Here is an 18,822-nt window from a genome sequence, read left to right as displayed (position 1 = left end):
GTTTGAGATGCAGAACAAGGCCAGCAGCGTGGGTTCAATTCCCATACCGGCAGAGAATTCTGAATTCTCCCTCAGTGTACCTGAACAGGCGCCGGAATGTGGCGACTAGGGGCTTTTCACAGTAACTTCATGGCAGTGTTAATGCAAGTCTACTTGTGACAATAAATATTGTTTATTTATTTATTTTTATTTATTGTACTCAAACTGCTGCATGTTGTCAAATTCATTGTCCAGTACATGACTGGAATCCAACCAAAAGAGCATTTGTTCACCAGAAAGCAAGTAGAATTGGAATAATTGAAGTCCAGTAGCACTTGCTTTTTAAACACTCACTGCACCATGAAAATATCCAAACCAAATAACACATGAAAATTTAACATTGCCCCTCTTCCATAAGGAGAAGGTAACCCTTGGCAGTAATCGCACATTGCATACAAATCTGAAATCTCAACAAGTATCTTTTCATCAAATCACCAAATAAACTCTCTGTGATTAAAATATTTCACGTATAAGAGAGTGAATCCATCATGGTTTTTTGTTAAGTTGTCTCCAGAACCTGGTGGTGTTCAAGGCTTCAGTCCCAGTGCAAGAGGAGCAACTTGCTCAATTTTCAATGGGAACCAGTAGGTGGTCTTAGAGTAACATTTGAGCTCCTGCATTAAGCAGCCCCACTCCCCCATCCATCAGAAATGGAACATAAGGTCAGTGCACCCCACTGGAAAAATCTGGATCCCAGGACATTAATGGGATTTATGGGTTAAACATAATGCAGTCATCAGCCCAGTGCATGAAGAGCAGTTTTGTGTGATTGCAGACCTTTTGAAGGGCAGTTGTTTGAACTAACTATTTTTTCTTTTTCTTTCATATTTTTAAACATCCTTCCAAACCCTGACATTAAAAATGATCCCTACCTCTGTGCCTGAATTCGTCACGCCCTTTCATATTCTTTCTCAAATCATCCTTCCCAAAAAATGGATTCTTTCAACGGAACAGAACGACAAAGCCAGCTCCACATCTGGATGGGTAGGTCTCGCCGTCATTTTGTTGTCCAGAGGTGTTTGACTTTATTGAGGTGCATAAGACTTGTAGTCCAAACTGTCCTGCTCTTTTAATTTGGATGCCAAACTTTCCTGCTGTAACTCCAGTGCCAGCTAATGATGGTGGTATTGCTGCTGAGGCCTTCCCGGTTTTTATCACTTGGCTTGCTCACTGTCTTGCCCGGTTGAACTAACAGAATGGCTAACTCTTTTTAAAAGTGCTCACTTTTTGTTATCTGGAAAACCCTGGACTCGATGATCGGGCGTTCTACAATAATGAATAGCATCAATGTTAGCAGGAAGACTACTCGTTTAATTATTTCTATATCTGCTCTTGTGTATCAAAGTGATATATTTCCTAGACCTGGAGTCTGTGTTCAATTAGAGATTTGGTAGAACCATTTTTTAATGGCACTGCATCCCATCTCCAAAGAGTTGAGTAATAAGCCTCATGGTGGCAAACTAATTTTATTCATCCCAATCTTTTAATATTCATTCATATTCAATATAATTCCTGTTGCTGTGTAGGAACCTTAATGCAAGCTCCCGTTTTAACTCTGATTTTTAGTGTACATGTCGTCTTCGGTCAAGTAATAACTGGCTTTGACACCATAAAGGAAATAGAAAACCTGAAGACAGATGCTGCCAGCCGACCATATGCAGATGTTCGAATCATTGACTGTGGAGAGTTTGTCCCAAAGTCTGCAAGTCATGGTGAGTTTTTTTGTTGACCTAGATCTTGGTGTGCACCTCGGCCGCTGCCCTGACTAACTCCAGCAGTGATATCCTGGGGCTATGATGATTAACTTTTGACAGGAATGGGCAACAAATGCAGGCCTTGCCAGAGATACCCATGAAATAGTACCAAAAAAAAACGGTGCCATCTTCCTGTGTCTGACACTACACATTAGAGGACACTCCCTTAGCCCCCCCCCCCAAATGCTGTCAAGCATAGTGAATGCCACCTTTCCTTGGCACTTGTCTTTTGTGTCCAAGCTTGGGTTAAGATTGTGTTGAGCTTTGGAGCCACATTGTCCTGGCAAAACACAAACAGTACAACACAAATAACCGGTTCATTGGTCTAGGGGTAAGATTCCCACTTCGAGGGATGTGCTCCACGATTTGAGAGGTCCCGGATTCAAATCCCATACGAGCCCTTTGATGTTGTTTCTGGGGTGGGGGGGACACTGTAGTGCAGTGGTTAGCACTGCTGGGTCACTGTGCGGAGTCTGCACATTCTCCCAGTGTCTGCGTGGGTTTCCTCCAGGTGCTCCGGTTTCCTCCCATAAGTCCCAAAGACGTGCTGTTGGGTGAATTGGACATTCTGCATTCTCCCTCAGTGTACCCGAACAGGTGCCAGAATGTGGTGACTAGGGGCTTTTCACAGTAACTTCATTGCCGTGTTAATGTAAGCCTACTTGTGACAATAATAAAGATTATAAAAAAGATTTTGCATGTCTGCCTGCAGTGATGCTGAAGGGAGGGAAATGCGGGAGACAGAGTCAGAAACAGTTTGGAGATAAGGATGAGAAGGAGAATATGGTTATAGAGAGGAGAAAGGCATCTAGATGACTCAGAAGGATGAACATTTTAAATCTGAGCTCTTCAGGAACCAATGTAGGTCAGCAAGAAGAGATGAATGAGACTTAGTTTGAGATGGGATACAGGCACCAGTGTTTTGCATAAGGTGAAGTTTCCGTGGGATAGTTGCCTCAGAATTTAAATCTAATGGAGCCCGGAGGCAACATAGGAATGGATGCAGGTTTCAGTCTGATAACCTAATATACAAGCATTGGTGGACAGTATTACCAAGGAAGTAAGCTGCTTCAAGACTGATATTGATTGGTTTCTTCATCAAGGGATATGGGGATAGTGCAAGTAAATGGTGGTGAGCTAAATGGTGGTGAGCTAGAAGATCAGCCATAACTTCATAGAGTCAGTCCGAATGAGGCCCTTCAGCCCAGAATGTGTCTGCCAGCCATCAAGCATCTTTCTATCCAGATCCCATTTTCCAGCACTTGGTCTGTAGCCTTGCATGCTATGGTGGTCCAAGGGACCATCTAAATGCTTCTTGAATGTGGTGAAGGTTCCTGATCCGACCACCCTTTCAGGCAGTGAGTTCCAGATTCCCACCACCCTCTGTGTGAAAAGGTTTTTCCTCAAATTCCCTCTAAATATCTTACCTTAAATCTATACCCTCTAGTTATTAACCCCTCTACTAAGGAGAATGCTTCCTTTCTATCTACACCATTTATGTCCCTCATAATTTTGTACAGCGCACCTCATGCTACAGTCCAAAGATGTGCTGGTTAGGTGGGTTATGGGGATAAGGCAGGAGAGTGGGCCTAGGTGCTCTTTCAAAGGGTCGGTGCAGACTCGATGGGCTATATAGCTTCCTTCTACACTGTAAGGATTCTATATGTAGTTATGTATTCTTATGTAGTTACATTGTATATCTTCTGTTGCCCTATTATGTATTATCTTGTATTTTTGTTGAATTTTGTTTAATTCCCTTTTCTTCCATGTACTGAATGATCTGTGGAGCTGCTTGCAGAAAAATACTTTTCACTGTACCTCGGTACACGTGACAATAAACAAATCCAATCCAATCCAATATTCTTCCCATCTAACCAGCCTGTCTGTAGTGTCCTCTAAAGCTTTCGTCCTTGCTATTTACCATTGAATGACACATCGGGCTCGAAGGGCTGAATTGCCTACTACTATTTCTTATGTTCTTTTTTCTGTAGTGGAGGAGTTACGGGTGAGGAAATTGGTCTGGGGCCACATCGGATGCTGCGGTTGTGAATGGCATGGATTACCCTGGGACAATACCAGAACAATAACTTACAATTCCAGATTTGTTAATTGAATTCAGATTCCACCAGCTGCCGTGGTGTGATTTGAACCCATGTCCCCAGAGCATTAACCTGGGCCTCTGGAGTGTTACCCCAGCGACATAACCACTATGCCACCACCTACTCCGAGATAGATACAGTTATAGATCCATAATACTGCATAACATATGAACACACAAGAAGAGCAGACGTAGGTTATTCAGCCCCTTGAGCCTGCTCCATTATTAAATAAGATCATGGCTGATCTGTTTGTGTTTCAAGTTCAAGTTCCCATCCACCCCGATACCTTTTGATTCCCTTACCTAACAAGAATCTATCTACCTCTGTCTTGAAAATGTCCAGTGTTCCTGGCTCCACTGCCTTCTGACGCCGAGTTCCAAAATCTCACAACCATCTCAGAAAAAAATTTGCCATATCTCTGTCCTAAAAGGCTGAGTCCTCATTTTAAAACTGTGCCCCCTGGTCCTGGACTCACCCACAAAAGGAACCATCTATTCCACATCCACCTTGGCAGCACCGTTCAGGACCTTCAATCAAGAAAGATTTGAAAAGGGTTGGGAAAATGGGTTAAGAGGGATAGCTCTTCCATCAAGCCAGCCTAGGGACGATGACCCTAATGGTCGTCTCCTGTACTGTAAAATTCTGTCATTTCTGATGTTCCAATTCCAGAGAAGACCTTCCATGATTTAGGGCCAAGGAACATTGAAAGGCCACAGCACACTGTTTTGGCTGGGGCTGGAGTGTAACGTTTGAGAACCACACACTGAACTGTATGCCGCGATATGCGTTTACTCAGTTCTGTTGGTTTTCACTTCTCTCCAAGCTTTTACTAGGATGCTCTTCCACATTTGTCTGACTGTAACTGAACCAGGATGCTGATATTAAAATGTGAACCTGTGACTATTCACAGTTCATTTTATATTGGAGCAATCCTGACTTCACCAAATATTAACACACAAGGTGTCTCCTATGGCGATCATGGGGTCTCCAGCTGAGTTTTTGTTTTTGGTGTTCTATACCCGATTTCTATTCAATCCCCTTGGCTGCAAACAACTAACTTAATTACAATTGCTATTGAAAGAGATGTCTTCAGATTAGCAGCAGAAAAAACCAGCGTGAAGTGATTTCCCTTTGTAATATATACTTTTGAAACTCTGGAAGTGTGATAAACCCCAGACTATCGTGTATGCAGACATGAGACGAAAGAGAAAATGCTGGAAAATCTCAGCAAGTCTGGCAGCATCTGTAGCGAGAGAAAAGAGCTAACATTTCGAGTCCAATGACTCTTTGTCAAAGCTAACAGACAGAGAAAGTGGGAAATATTTATACTGTGGAGTGAGAATGAAAGATGAGTCATAGGCACAGAAACCCAAGAAAACCGGATGCTAATGGCCACAGAAACCGAGGGGAAAGAATGCTAATGGCAGTCCCTAGAGGGAACAAAAGATGTGAAAGGTCAAACAGCAGGGAAACTAAGATCAGAGGGTGAACTGTAGACGTGGGGGAGGGGGAAAGCAAAGAGGAGAAAGGTGAAGAAGAGGTGGATAAGATTGAAGGGGGGGTGGGCAATTAAATATTAAGAAAGAAAGAAAGAAATGGTAAAAGACAGTTAAAATGAAATGAAAACAAATGGGTCGAGGTGGGGCTGATCATCTGAAGTTGTTGAATTCGATGTTCAGGCCGGAAGGCTGTCGCGTGCCTAACCGGAAGGTGAGATGTTGTTCCTCCAGTTTGCGTTGCGCTTCACTGGAACATTGCAGCAGGCCAAGAACAGACATGTGTGCACCGGAGCAGGGTCTTTTGTTAAAATGGCAAGCAACAGGAAGGTCAGGGTCCTGAATGCGCACAGACCAAAAATGCTCAGCAAAGTAATCACCCAGTCTGCGTTTGGTCTCTCCGATATAGAGGAAACCACATTGGGAGCAGCGAATGCAGTAGACCAAATTGGAAGAGATGCAAGTGAAACGCTGCTTAACCTGGAATTTGTGTTTTGGGCCTGGGATGTTAAGCATGGAAGAGGTAAAGGGGCAGGTGTTGCACCTTCTGCGATTGCATGGGAAGATGCCATGGGTTATGGGAGAGGTACTGGGTATGATGGAGGAGTGGACTAGATTGTCTCGGAGGGAACGGTCTCTGCGGAATGCTGACAGAGGGAGTGAAAGGAAGATGTGTTTGGTGGTGGAATCACGCTGGAGTTGGTGAAAATGGCGGAGGATTATGCTTTGCATATGGAGGCTGGTGGGATGAAATGTGAGAACGAAGGGGACTCTATCCTTGTTCTGGGAGGGAGTGGAGGGGGTGAGGGTAGTGGCGCAGGAGATGGAGCGCACACTGTTGAGGGCCCTTTCCACAACTGTAGGTGGGAAATCACGGTTGCGGAAGAAGGACCACATGTTTAAAGCAGCATTTTGGAAAGTGGCATCATCGGAACAAATGCGACGGAGGCGAAGGAGTTGAGAGAAAGGATTGAGTCCTTACAGGGTGTAGGGTGCGAAGAGCTGTAATCCAGATAGCTGTGGGAGTCAGTAGGCTTGTAGTGGATATTAGTGGATAGTCTATTGCCGGAAATGGAGACAGAAAGATCGGGGAAGGGAAGTGTCTGAGATGGACCAGATGAAAGTGATGGAGGGGTGGAAACTGGAAGTGAAGTTTTTTTTTATAAATTTAGATTACCCAATCATTTTTTCCAATTAAGGGGCAATTTAGCGTGGCCAATCCACCTACTCTGCACATTTTTTTTTGGGTTGTGGGAGCGAAACCCACGCAAACACGGGGAGAATGTGCAAACTCCACACGGACAGTGACCCAGAGCCGGGATCGAACCTGGGACCTCAGCGCCGTGAGGCGGTTGTGCTAACCACTAGGCCACCGTGCTGCCCCAACTGGAAGTGAAGTTGATGAATTTTTCCAGGTCTGTGCGAGAGCATGACGCGACACCAAAATAGTCATCAATGTATCGGTAAAGGAGTTGTGGGAGGAGGCCCGGATAGGCCTGGAACAAGGAATGTTCCACATACCCTATAAAAAGGCAGGCGGAGCTAGGACCCATGCGGGTACCCATTGCTGCACCTTTGATTTGGAGAAAGTGAGATGAGTTAAAGGAGAAGTTGTTGAGAGATAGAACGAATTCAGCCAGGCGGAGGAGAGTGTTGGTGGATGGGAATTGTCCGGGTCTCTTTTCGAGAAAGAAGCAAAGAGCTCTCAGGCCATCCTGGTGTGGGATGGAGGTGTAGAGGGATTGCACATCCATGGTGAATAGAATGTGGTTAGGGCCCGCGAACTGGAAGCTGTCAATATGACGCAGGGCATCAGAGGAATCCCGGATGAAAAAAATGAAATGAAATGAAAATTGCTTATTGTCATGAGTAGGCTTCAATGAAGTTACTGTGTAAAGCCCCTAGTCGCCACATTCAGTCAAGATAAGAGGAAATAAGTTCGGTGGGGCAAGAGCATGCTGACAATGGGCCTGCCGGGACAGTCCTTTTTGTGGATTTTGGGAACTAGGTAAAAGCGGGCTGTCCGGCGTTGGGAGGCTGAGGTTGGAAGCCTTAGGGGGAAGGCATCCGGAGGAAATGAGGTTGCTAACGGTGTTGGAGATAATGGTTTGATGTTCAGTCGTCTGGTCATGGACCAGGGTGAGGTAAGAGGAAGTATCTGAGAGTTAGCGCTCAGCCTCTGCGAGGTAGAGGTCAGTGCGCCAGTCGGCAACAGCACCCCCTTTGTTGGCAGGTTTGATGACAAAGTCGGGGTTAGACCTGACGGAGTGAAGAGCAGAAAGTTCGGAAGGAGAGAGTTTGGAATGGATGAGGGGGGCAGACAAATTAAGACGGCCAATGTCCCGGCAACAGTTCTCAATGAAAAGATCAAGGGCAGGTAATTGTCCCGGCGGGGGGGTCCACTTGGAGGCAGAATGTTGGAGATACATGAAAGGATCAGTGGAACGGGGGGAGGATTCTTGCCCAAAGAAGTGGGCACGGAGACGAAGGCGGCGAAGGAAGAGTTCAACATCATGTCGAGCCCAGAGTTCATTGAGGTGGGGACGTAAGAGTACAAAGCTGAGTCCTTTGCTGAGAACAGCACGCTCAGCCTCAGAGAGGGGAAGGTCAGAGGGTATGGTGAATACGCAGCAAGGGCTGGGATTGGGAGAAATGGGGTACGAGGGATTGGGACTGGTGGAGGACCTGGGATGGGCAGTGGTGTTGATACTGGGAGAAATGGGGTACGAGGGATTGGGACTGGTGGAGGGTCTGGGATGGGCTGTGGTGTTGATACTGAGGCAGTTCTTTGTATTTCATATCTTTCAGTGACAGAACGCAAGAAAAAAGTCACTGCCTCTTACTCCTCACACGAATCAGAGACTAGTTCTGATTCTTCGACATCTTCCAAGTCCTCAGAGTCTGAAACAGAGACCGAAGTAGAAAGAGAAAGGAGGAGGAAACGGAAAAGGAAGATGAGAAGCAAACATTCAAAAAGACGGAAAGAGACCAGAAGCAAAAAGAGAAAAATATCTTCCAGCCAAAAGAGGTGCAGTGAAATCTTTACACCCATTTCTATAATCCATGAATATGTATGTTTTATAATTGAATAATATTGGAGTAATTTCCGAACTGTTATTCAAACTCTGAAATGTAGACTAGTCTGGGGAAACAGAAAATAGGAATAGGCGTAGGCCATTCAGCCTACTCCTGTTTTTTTTCTAGCCAAGTTGTAGCCCTCTTTCTTGGATCTAACACTATCTCCAATTTCCCTTGCAACCCATGGTCACCTTTCACGTTTTACTTTTGTGGCAGATAGGAATAAACAATTGTTGAAGCTCACCCATGTGCTCTTTGAATGTTTGCCGTTGCCCATCCACCGTTATCCATTGAAGTAACATTTCCCAATCCGCCATAGCCAACTCATGCCTCATACCATCGTAGTTTCCTTTATTAAGATTCGGGAGTGTAGTTTCAGAATCAGCTACGTCACTCACCATCTTGATGAAGAATTCTACCATATTATGGTTGCTCATCCCTCAGGGGCCTCGCACAATTAGATTTCCAATTATTCCTTTCTGATTACACAATACCCAGTCTAGGGTATATTTATGCCATCTGTTTCAAAGCAGCATGTAATGCTGTATTCCTGTAAAATCAACTGTTAGTAAAAATAGAAAGGGAGATTGAACAAGGGGGTCCCTGATTCTAAAATTTGTCCCAAGTGAGGGTCAATTATCTTTTTAGAACTTGAGTGGTTTGTATAGAGTGACCATGTGTTGTGCGTGGCTTCAAGCAAGACTTGCAGACTGACACGGGGTGCATTGCTGACAGACTGCTGCATTATGGGAGGTGTCAGCCTTTATCTGTCTAACTTTTCCAGTAGTTTGGATGCATGTTAAAATTCCCACAACAGTGCTAAAGGTGAGCACGGTTGCTTCACAGCTCCAGGGTCCCAGGTTCGATTGCCGGCTTGGGTCACTGTGTGCGGAGTCTGCGCGTTCTCCCTGTGTGTGTGTGGGTTTCCTCAGGGTGCTGCGGTTTCCTCCCACAGTCCAAAGACGTACAGGTTAGGTGGATTGGCCATGCAAAATTGCCCGAAGTGTCCAAAAAAATTGGGTGGGTGGGGTTGCGGGGATAGGGTGGAAGTGTGGGCTTGGGTAGGGTGCTCTTTCCAAAAAGGGCCGGTGCAGACTCGATGGGCTGAATGGCTTCCTGCTGCATTGTAATTTCTATAAAAGGAGAATTCTCCTGGTGTTCAAATCAACATTCCTGCGTTCAATCAGTTAACTGCCCACCAATCTCACTGCTGTTTGTTGGGTCTTGCTTTCTGACGGACTGCTCCTCAAGACCAGGGACTCCATTTTAGACTACTGTATTTTATGTGAAATGTTTTGAGGTATTCTGAGAAATGTGACAAGTTCATGTGATCCAAGAACATTAATGGTTTGGAATTCTGAGTTGCTTTATTGAAGAATAAATCTGCTCAGAATGTAGCTGAAATAATGAGGTGTGTTGCACTAAGAACATCTCAGCTGAGACAACAATGGAAATAGTGGGCTACCACAATGAAGGAGATGTTAAACATGGAGAGAATCTTGGTTCGACCACTCTTTAACATGTAAAATGGCCTGTTTCTGCACTTTAGTACTAAGTAATACTGTATTTCAGAAGCGTTCAGATGAGCACTTGAAGCCCCATAGCATAACAAGGCTGTGAACCGAGTGCAGGAAAATGGGATTAGAATCGATTGGGTATTTGGTGACCGACATAAACATAACTAGCCGAAGGGCCTTTTTCTGTGTATTAGAACTCTCTGATTCAATGTTAGTCAAGACTGTTGGGTGGCATGGTGGCACAGTGGTTAGCTCTGCTGCCTCACAGCTCCAGGAACCCTGGGGGGTTACACTTTCTCCCTGTGTTTGCATGGGTTTCCTCTGGGTGCTCTGGTTTCCACCCACAGTCCAAAGATGTGCAGGTTAGGTGGATTGGCCAAGCTAAATTTGCCCCTGGTGTCCAAAAAGTTAGGAGGGGTTACTGGGTTACGGGGATAGCGTGGAGGCTTGGGTGGGGTGCTCTTTCCAATGGCCAGTGAAGACTCGATGACCTGAATGGCCTCCTTCTGCACTGTAAATTCTATGAGACCCAGCAGCTCCTTTAATGGAGTAGAGGTGACCCATCAGCTGCTGTACACATAAGAGTTTTGTTGATATAAGGCTTTCAGAAGGACATTCTAGCAAGATAATAAACTATTAAATACACATTTTTATTTAGCATCTTATCATGGAGAACTGTCAACGCTCTTGACACCGAGCTTTGCTGTTCTAGGGATAGGGGAGAAGGCATCTAACCTTAAAAAGAGAAAATACGGGCAGCACAGTGGCCCAGTGGGTTAGCACTGCGGCCACACAGCGCCGAGGTCCCAGGTTCGATCCCGGCTCTGGGTCACTGTCTGTGTGGAGTTTGCACATTCTCCCCGTGTTTGCGTGGATTTCGCCCCCACAACCCAAAGATGTGCAGGGTAGGTGGATTGGCCACGCTAAATTGCCCCTTAATTGGAAAAAATGAATTGGGTATTCTAAATTTAAAAACAAAAGAGAAAATAGTAATTTGTTTTCCGTGTTTTTTTCCATTCAAATGCAGCATATCGATTCTTAATCATGAAGTACCAATTTTTTATACCCTTGGGGCAAAAGCAAAATGCTCTAGGTTCTGGGAATCGGAAATCTATCCCATTCTCCTCATTGCCCTGTATCCATCATATCTGTTCTGACAAGCCACCCTCTGTTCTGGTGTTTACAATAGTTTATCCCCTTTCTTCAACTGAGGGTTCCCTTCCACTGTGGTTGACAGGGCCACCAACCATGTTCATTCAATTTCCATTGCCCTCCCTCCAAGAACTACAATAGGATTCCCCATGTCTTCATCTTCACTTCACCAGCCTCCACTTTAAATTGATCACCTGCCATTTTCATCACCATCACCATGTGGAGATTCCACCACAATACATGAATTTCCGTCCCTACCTTTCCAGCATTTGGAAGGTACTGTTTCCTCTGCACCACCCTGGTCCACTCCTCTCCATCTGCCAGGGAAAGCAGGCTGCTTGATTGGCACTTCACCTACTACCTAAACATTCACTCCCTCCACCATCTATACACAGTGGTAGCAGTGTGTACCATTATCATGGTGCACTGCAGCAACTCACCAAGGCTCTTTTGACAACACCATCCAAACCCAACACCCGTCTCATCTAGAAGGAAAGGGGCAGCAGATACATGGGAATACCACCGATTGGCAGCTCCCCTCCAAGCTCCACGCTGGCGTACAAATATATTGCCACTGTCGCTGAGTCAAAATCTTGGAATACCCTTCCCAGCAGCACCGTGGGTGTACCCGTACTGCGGATAGTTCAAGATGACAGCTTACCCCCACCTTCTCAAGGAAAGTTGGGGATGAGCGAGAAATGCTGACCTTAGCAGTGACATTTGCATGCCATGAAAGAGTTTTTTAAAAAGCGCAAATGCTACGTTTGCCCGTTTACCTCCTCCCCTCGGTTCTCCAGGGTCACAAACGCTCCTTCAAGGTGAAACAGAGAGTTACTTGTCCTCCTTTCAATATATTATAGTATATTAACTGCTTACGGTATAGTCCAGATATTAGGGAAACCAAACACAGATTCAGTAACCACTTTGTGAAACCTCTCCGTTCAGTCCGTCAGTATGAGTAAGCTTCCAGTTACCTGCAATTTTAATTTTCCATTCTGGAATCTTTGTCCTCGCCCTGTTCTGATGGAACTTAATGTAAGCTCATCTTTCACTGAGGCACTTCACAGCTTTCTGGACTCGACATGGGAGATTTAACAATTTCAGAATAACCTCTAGCCCCATTTTTTTCATGCAGCAAGTTGTTGGTAATTATTCTGCTTTCCCAGCCTTACCTCAAGACCAATCTTTTGTTTCATTGCTCGTTCAATTACCATGCCCATTTGCCTTGCATCTTCATCCCTTTTTTTAAATTTAGAGTACCCAATTCTTTATTTTCCAATTAAGGGGCAATTTAGCGTGGCCAATCCACCTACCCTGCACATCTTTGGGTTATGGGGGCGAAACCCACGCAAACACGGGGAGAATGTGCAAACTCCACACGGACAGTGACCCAGAGTCGGGATCGAACCTGGGACCTCGGCGCCATGAGGCAGCAATGCTAACCACTGCGCCACCATGGTGCCCTTCATCTTCATCCCTTTTGTAGTTTAATCACTCCTACCTTCCACCCTAATTGTAGACATTGTCTTTTATTCTTTTTCCCCTCCACCCTATTTCCCTGTCTTTCCATTTGCTAAAAACCTGTTGTATCTCTTTTTTCCAGTTTTCTTGAAAGGTGATCGGGTTAACTGCCACATCTGCTGAGTATTTCTAGCATTTTCTGTTTTCTATCCCCGTAGAAATTTCCTGTGGATTTTTCTACAGCAACCAATTTGCTTAAAGAAACATTCATTTGTCGATATAGTCATAGATTTAGTGCTATGAGGAATCGTAGCATCAAGTAATGCATTTTGATAGCTATTTTTTATTCCTTGTGAATTGGTCTGTGGGATGTATTTGAATGCCCCTATTTACTGGTAACTCTCATGTGTTTCATGAGCTTCAGTCTGTTTTTCTTGCTCCAGCAGCCACAATGGTGTGCGTGAAGAGGATGACAAAGACAGAGAATCAAACCCAAAGCGACCGAAACTGTCGGTAAGGCCCGAAGAGATTCCTCCAGTACCAGAGAACAGATTTTTGCTCAGGCGGGATTTGCCAAAACCAGAAACTGAACTGTGAGTGAACTGTAAAGGCACTGCTGTAAATGGTGCCTCTATTTTTTTAAACAAATATTAACAAATAAGAAATGATATTGCTTTGCATCAATATGTACTAACCCAACATCCAAAGAACTTGGTAAATTAAATTGTAATTGGTGAACATGATTTGCTCGTTAGAATTTTATTTAATTTATTAGCCGGAAGCATTCTTAATCAGATTTTCCCAACCAGGGCAGTTTTTCCATTTTTGCTTTCTTGTGCATGCATCTAATCAGTAAGATGGAATCCATTATTAAAGCAGTCTTAGCAGAACATTTGAAAACTCATAATGCAATCAAGCAGAATGGGCATTGTTTTATGAAGGGAAATAGTGTTTACTGTTCTTTTCAGTTCGTAACAAGAAGGATAGATAAAGGAGAACCAGTAGATGTAGTGTATTTGGATTTCCAAAAAGCATTGAATAAGGTGCCACATAAAAGGGTACTGCAACCGATGTGTTCATTTGTTGCAGTACCTTTCTTTGTACGCTTTGGCAGTAAGAATAGAAAAGCAGAGTGTTACTTAAATCAGTGTTTTTCAAACTGTTTTTCCCGGGACCCACTTTTGCTAACCGGTCAACCTTCGCACATACGTCACGTTTGCGTACCTTTGATGCAAATCGGGAACCTGTTTGGTCCTCACGATCCCGCTCCAATCAGGTTCACAGGAGGAGAGGGCAATGAGCATATCAGGTGCAGACGTCAGCCAATTCCTTTGTGCCGTCTTCATCTTTGTGAGAACGGAAAATCTAACCTCACACATGTAGGTCGTCGTGAAGGGCAATATCAAAAAAGTGCTTGTTTTACTCCGCACCGGATACTCCTGCTGACAGCCTCATGGATTTTTGGTTTGTTTTTAATGTGTTATCACAGGTCAGATGCAGTAGTGTAGTCTTTTCATTTGGAGTCAGCTGTAAGTTAATAACTGACTCTGGTGTCTCAACCTCCAAGGAAATTTTCACCCACTACTTCTGTTTCATAATCTGAAACTCCTCTCATGCCAGTACTTGCCTGCATATAGCACACATGGGCTTTGCATTAGCACAAGTGGCAAAACTATACCTCAAAATCCTCTTTATACTGCTTTGTTCCCGAGTTTTGTTTCTTCTTTGTAGGCTGTTAACCAGAGTCCCTGGAGCTCTGTACAGAGCTAGCACTGCTCTGTTCTGCCCTGGATCCTCCTGAGCAGATTCAGATGTGAGATCCTGGCCAGTAGGTACTCTGCCTAGCTGTCTCTGGCCGTCTCTCAATTGTAAGAAAATGATTCATCTTCACATTCCTCTTGCCTTGTTTGCCAGCAGCTAGAAAATGGAAGCAGCTCTCCTCTGTGATTTGGCGCCTAAAGCACGTGCATAGAGGGCGCTTGGCGTCAAGTGTATGTACAGGGTGCGTGATCTGCTCACTGCTGCTGCTTATGGCCAGAAGACTGCACGCAGCCTAATTTCCTTCTCATTTGAAAGGCGACAGCAGCTGCCATTCTCAATAAAAATGCTAGTAGCGGCCGTTGGACACTTCTCCCGCAATCGAGACCGCCACCGGAATGCCGCGACAGATTGCTCCATGGCATTCCCAAAACCCTGATTTAAACGGAGACACCCCACAGACGTCCGCAGTACGGAGGGACCTGTGTGTCCTTGTACACGAATCACAAAAGGTCTGTATGCCAGATACAGTTAGTGGTTTGGAAGGCAAAAGGAATGGAGAATAAAAGAAGGGAAGTCTTGCTGCAACTGTACAGGAATTTGCTGAGACCACACCTAGAATATTGTGTAGTTTTGGTCACCTTCCTGAAGGAGGGACATATTTATTTAAGAAGCAGTTTATCAAAAGTTCGCTTGGCTGACTCCCGGGATGAGAGGGTTGTCTCATCGGGAAAGGTTGAGCAGATTGGGATTATACTCATTGGAGTTTAGAAGAATTACAGATGATCTTATTGAAATATAAGATTCTGAGGGGGCTTTACATGGTAAATACTGAGATGATGTTACTTCTGGCGAGAATATCTAGAACAAAGGGGCCCAGGTTGAAGGTAAAGACAGGGGTGAGCAGAAATTTCTTCTCTGAGGATGGTTAGTGTTTGGAATTCTCTTCCCTTGCGAGCAGTGGAGGCTAGGCCATTGATTCAATTCAGGCTGAGTTAGACAAATAATTGATTGGTGATGGAGTTGGCAGTTATGGGGAGGAATTTCTTCTTTCATAAGGTCGGCACTTCTGCCTCACAGCGCCAGGGACCCGGGTTTGATTCCCACCTTGGGTGACTGTGTGGAGGTTGCACGTTCTCCCCGTGTCTGAGTTGGTTTCCTCTGGTTGCTCCGGTTTCCTCCAACTGTCCAACGATGTGCAGGTTCGGTGGATTGGACATGCTAAGTTGCCCCTTAGGGTGAGGTTACAGGGTGGGGGAAAGGGCCCAGGTAGGGTGGTCTTTCAAATGGTTGGTGCAGACTCGATGGGCCGAATGGCCTCTTTCTGTACTGTAGGTATTCTATGATTCTAAGGTCACAAGTATTTGGAAGTCCTAACCCGAGAGATCTGTGGAGGCAGAGTCATTGAATATGTTCAAGTCTAAGATTAATAGACTTTGGAGCTCTAGAAGGGGCGAGCGTTATAGGGAACAGGAAAGAAGGTGGAGTTAAGGCCACAAAACGAGTGATACTGAATGGTAAAGCAAGCCCAACAGGCTGAATAGTTTATTTCTGCTATTTCTTATGGAATGAATTGAAGTGAATTGATACTGAACTGTAGCAATTTATGTATCTATATCAGTTTTGTTTGGGATCAAGGGTCATTTTTAATGAATGCATTTCTGTTGCTTTTAACATTGGACTGGCACTAAAAGGGACCACCACAATAGCTATAATTCTGTCTGTGCAGTATTTTGACTCATTAGTGTTCATTTTAAGTTTTTTGGCCTGCAACCATGGAATATTGAAGATTACAAGAATCTTCAAAGGGAAATGTAAAATATCATTTTCAGATTAGAAACATTACCTCTTCCAATAAATGCTCTCATCGTTTCTTTTGAATTTTCTTGTGCTTTGGTTTATTTCTCTCTTCAGCTGCTGTTGCAGCAGATTTGTACTTCATTACTGAAGCTAATTGCTTTTATGTCTTGAATCGGGTGATATTCTCGTGTTCCTTTTCCTACATTGACAGGAGGGAATAAAAACCCTCAGCTGCCTGTATTGGCACATCAAGGGTTCCCTAATTCGGTGTAGAACGGCTGGATGCAGAGCAAATCCCCCTTTCACTGTGCCTGAACAACGTACTGCAGGCTGCCCTTCACACGCTCTAATGCGCCACGAATTATTGTCCATTTCCCACTTGAGCCAATCTCATGTCTACCTGTTCAGATTGATATTTGATGTTCTCTGGCATTTTTCGACGAGCATCGGGGCCTTGCCCCAGAATCCGGGCCATAATCCTTCTTTCTGGCTGAAAACCACCAGGACTACCTGACACTCTCTCCGAGCCCCCACCAGCCAACCAATGTTAGCAATAAATTGACTGTTCATGATTTTTGTGAGACCGTGGCTGTGTGAAAATTGACCACATTTTTCTAAATAACACTAGTGACTCCGCTTCAAAAACAAATGTTGAGTTGGATGTGAAAAAACGTGACATGTCCTGGAAGCACTTTCTTTTATTGATGAGTAGGTTAGTCCAGCCTGGATGAAGCGTTTACTTGGGATTTGCTTAGAATAAGAAAGTATATTCAAATATTTATGTGATAAAATAATTCAACAGTGAAGAACACATTTTCCCAGAGCGACTGGCATTATCTTTATTCTTGGGAACCATTTATGTAAGCGTAAGAAATTACCCATGGGAAAAATTTGACTAGTTAATCATTTAAATTTATGAATTTTGTGGAACAGTCTGTGTTTTTCATTCAATTTTATTCCCTCATTTGTAGATTCAAAATTCAGCTATTTTTCCTCCCTTACAGAAAAATTCAGGAAGCACCCACAACTCATAATGATCAGAAACCAGTGGTGTCAAAATCGGGCCGTAAAATTAAAGGAAGAGGCACAATGGTATGCATTTACTTTTATCTGCCTGTGACTCTTCCACCTTCTGATGCTCAACTCCTTCAAACAGTGGTAGTGCCTTACTCCTTGGGCTTTGGATTCTCCACCTTGATATCTCTAATTATAAAAAGGAATCAAGCTCATTTTGTGCTTGTACAAAAGGCCCTTAAATTCATCGCTGGCTGCAATGTTGGAGTTGAAATGAATAATGCTTCCCCCCCTTCAAGATTGCTAACCTTCATTGTATTCCAAATTATGTTTTTGCCATATAGAAACACAGGCACACTCAACCGGGATCCATGTATTTATTATTCCTAATCCGAATCTTTCAGAAAATATTGACCAGGGCTGATGGTTCTAAGTGTAGTTTGATGCTATGCCATCAGTGATTTCTGTTGAGTGGGTGTGTGTCTGGGCCTCTTTAATGGACGGCTGATTGGAGGAAGAGGCGCAAGCAGGTTATCTTGGGTCCGAGTTGGGTTCAAACCTGCAGCGGCAGGTTAAAATGGAGTTGGGTCCCTGTGACAGATTCTGTATTGCAGTAATTGAGCCAGGCAGTTCCAAGGGGCACTCGAGAACACTGGTGAAGAGCTAGCCAGCCTGTTGGCACCCAGTAGAGGTGACCCATCGCTAGAGGCTTGGCTCCAGGGAACCCTGTAAGCTAATGCTTGGGAGCATAGTAATCTGGAAAGCTGAGTGGATTTAGCCAGTTACATTTCAACACCGACACAACAAATCCTATTGCCTCCGCTCTTCCAAGCCTAATTTCTCTGGAACTAGATAATTGTGGTGTGTCCATCCATAGGGTGAAAGGACACACTCTATACCAGGCAAGTGGAAACTACTCCAGTAGAATTACAGTAAGAAGTCTTACAACACCAGGTTAAAGTCCAACATGTTTGTTTCAAACATTAGCTTTCGGAGCACTGCTCCTTCCTCAGGTGAATTATTCCACCCCCTCCCCCGGCCCCGGATCTCTGATACCCCAAATGTTGCCATTTGTGGACTCTGAGTCACCCTCTCTTCTAGGACCTCTGACATGACGTCCGCAAATGCCTGCCAGAATCCCCTCAATTTCGGACATGCTCAGAACATGTGTACGTGGTTTTCTGGGTTACCCCCACGCCGCCCGCACCTAACCTCCATTTTCTCAAAAACCCTACTCATCCGGGCCACAGTCATACGAGTCCTATGAACCACCTTGAACTGGTTCAGGCTAAGCCTGGCACATGACGAGGATGAATTGACTCTCTTCAAGGCCTTTTCCCATAGTCCGACTTCTACTTCCCCTCCCAACTCCTCCTCCCACTTCGTCTTCACCTGCCCGATTGGGACCCTTTCCCACTCCATCAACTCCTTGTACATCTCTGAAACCCTCCCCTCCCCAACCCGTTTTTGACATCACCTTATCCTGTAGTCCCCTTCGAGGGAGGCGAGGAAAGCTTGGAACCTGCCTCCGGACAAAGTCCCGTACCTGCAGGCACCGAAATCCGTTCCCACCTGGTAAATCAAACTCCTCCTCTAATGCCTCCAGGCTCGGGAAGGAGATTCTTAAGTTAATGTGTTTGTTTCCTATGTCTAA

At 44.7% G+C, this 18,822-nt stretch overlaps 1 protein-coding gene across 11 annotated transcripts in view; it reads left to right on the top strand.

The window, feature by feature from the left end:
* Positions 1-18,822, top strand: part of nktr (natural killer cell triggering receptor) — a 273,135-nt gene that overhangs the window by 177,787 nt on the left and 76,526 nt on the right. For 8 of the 11 annotated variants that reach the window (XM_038798536.1, XM_038798535.1, XM_038798532.1 and 5 more), the window contains 5 exons: positions 994-1,023; positions 1,606-1,751; positions 8,197-8,416; positions 13,040-13,189; positions 17,159-17,246. In XM_038798536.1, the coding sequence (XP_038654464.1) occupies positions 994-1,023; positions 1,606-1,751; positions 8,197-8,416; positions 13,040-13,189; positions 17,159-17,246 (634 nt within the window). The remainder of the gene's footprint in view (positions 1-993; positions 1,024-1,605; positions 1,752-8,196; positions 8,417-13,039; positions 13,190-17,158; positions 17,247-18,822) is intronic. The other 3 variants (XM_038798534.1, XM_038798542.1, XM_038798533.1) reach the window with 2 other exon arrangements.

The sequence above is a fragment of the Scyliorhinus canicula genome, chromosome 5 (assembly GCF_902713615.1).
Source record: "Scyliorhinus canicula chromosome 5, sScyCan1.1, whole genome shotgun sequence".
Lineage (NCBI taxonomy): Eukaryota > Metazoa > Chordata > Chondrichthyes > Carcharhiniformes > Scyliorhinidae > Scyliorhinus > Scyliorhinus canicula.
Note: the sequence above shows the minus strand (reverse complement) of the source record. Positions and strands in the feature narration are given on the sequence as shown.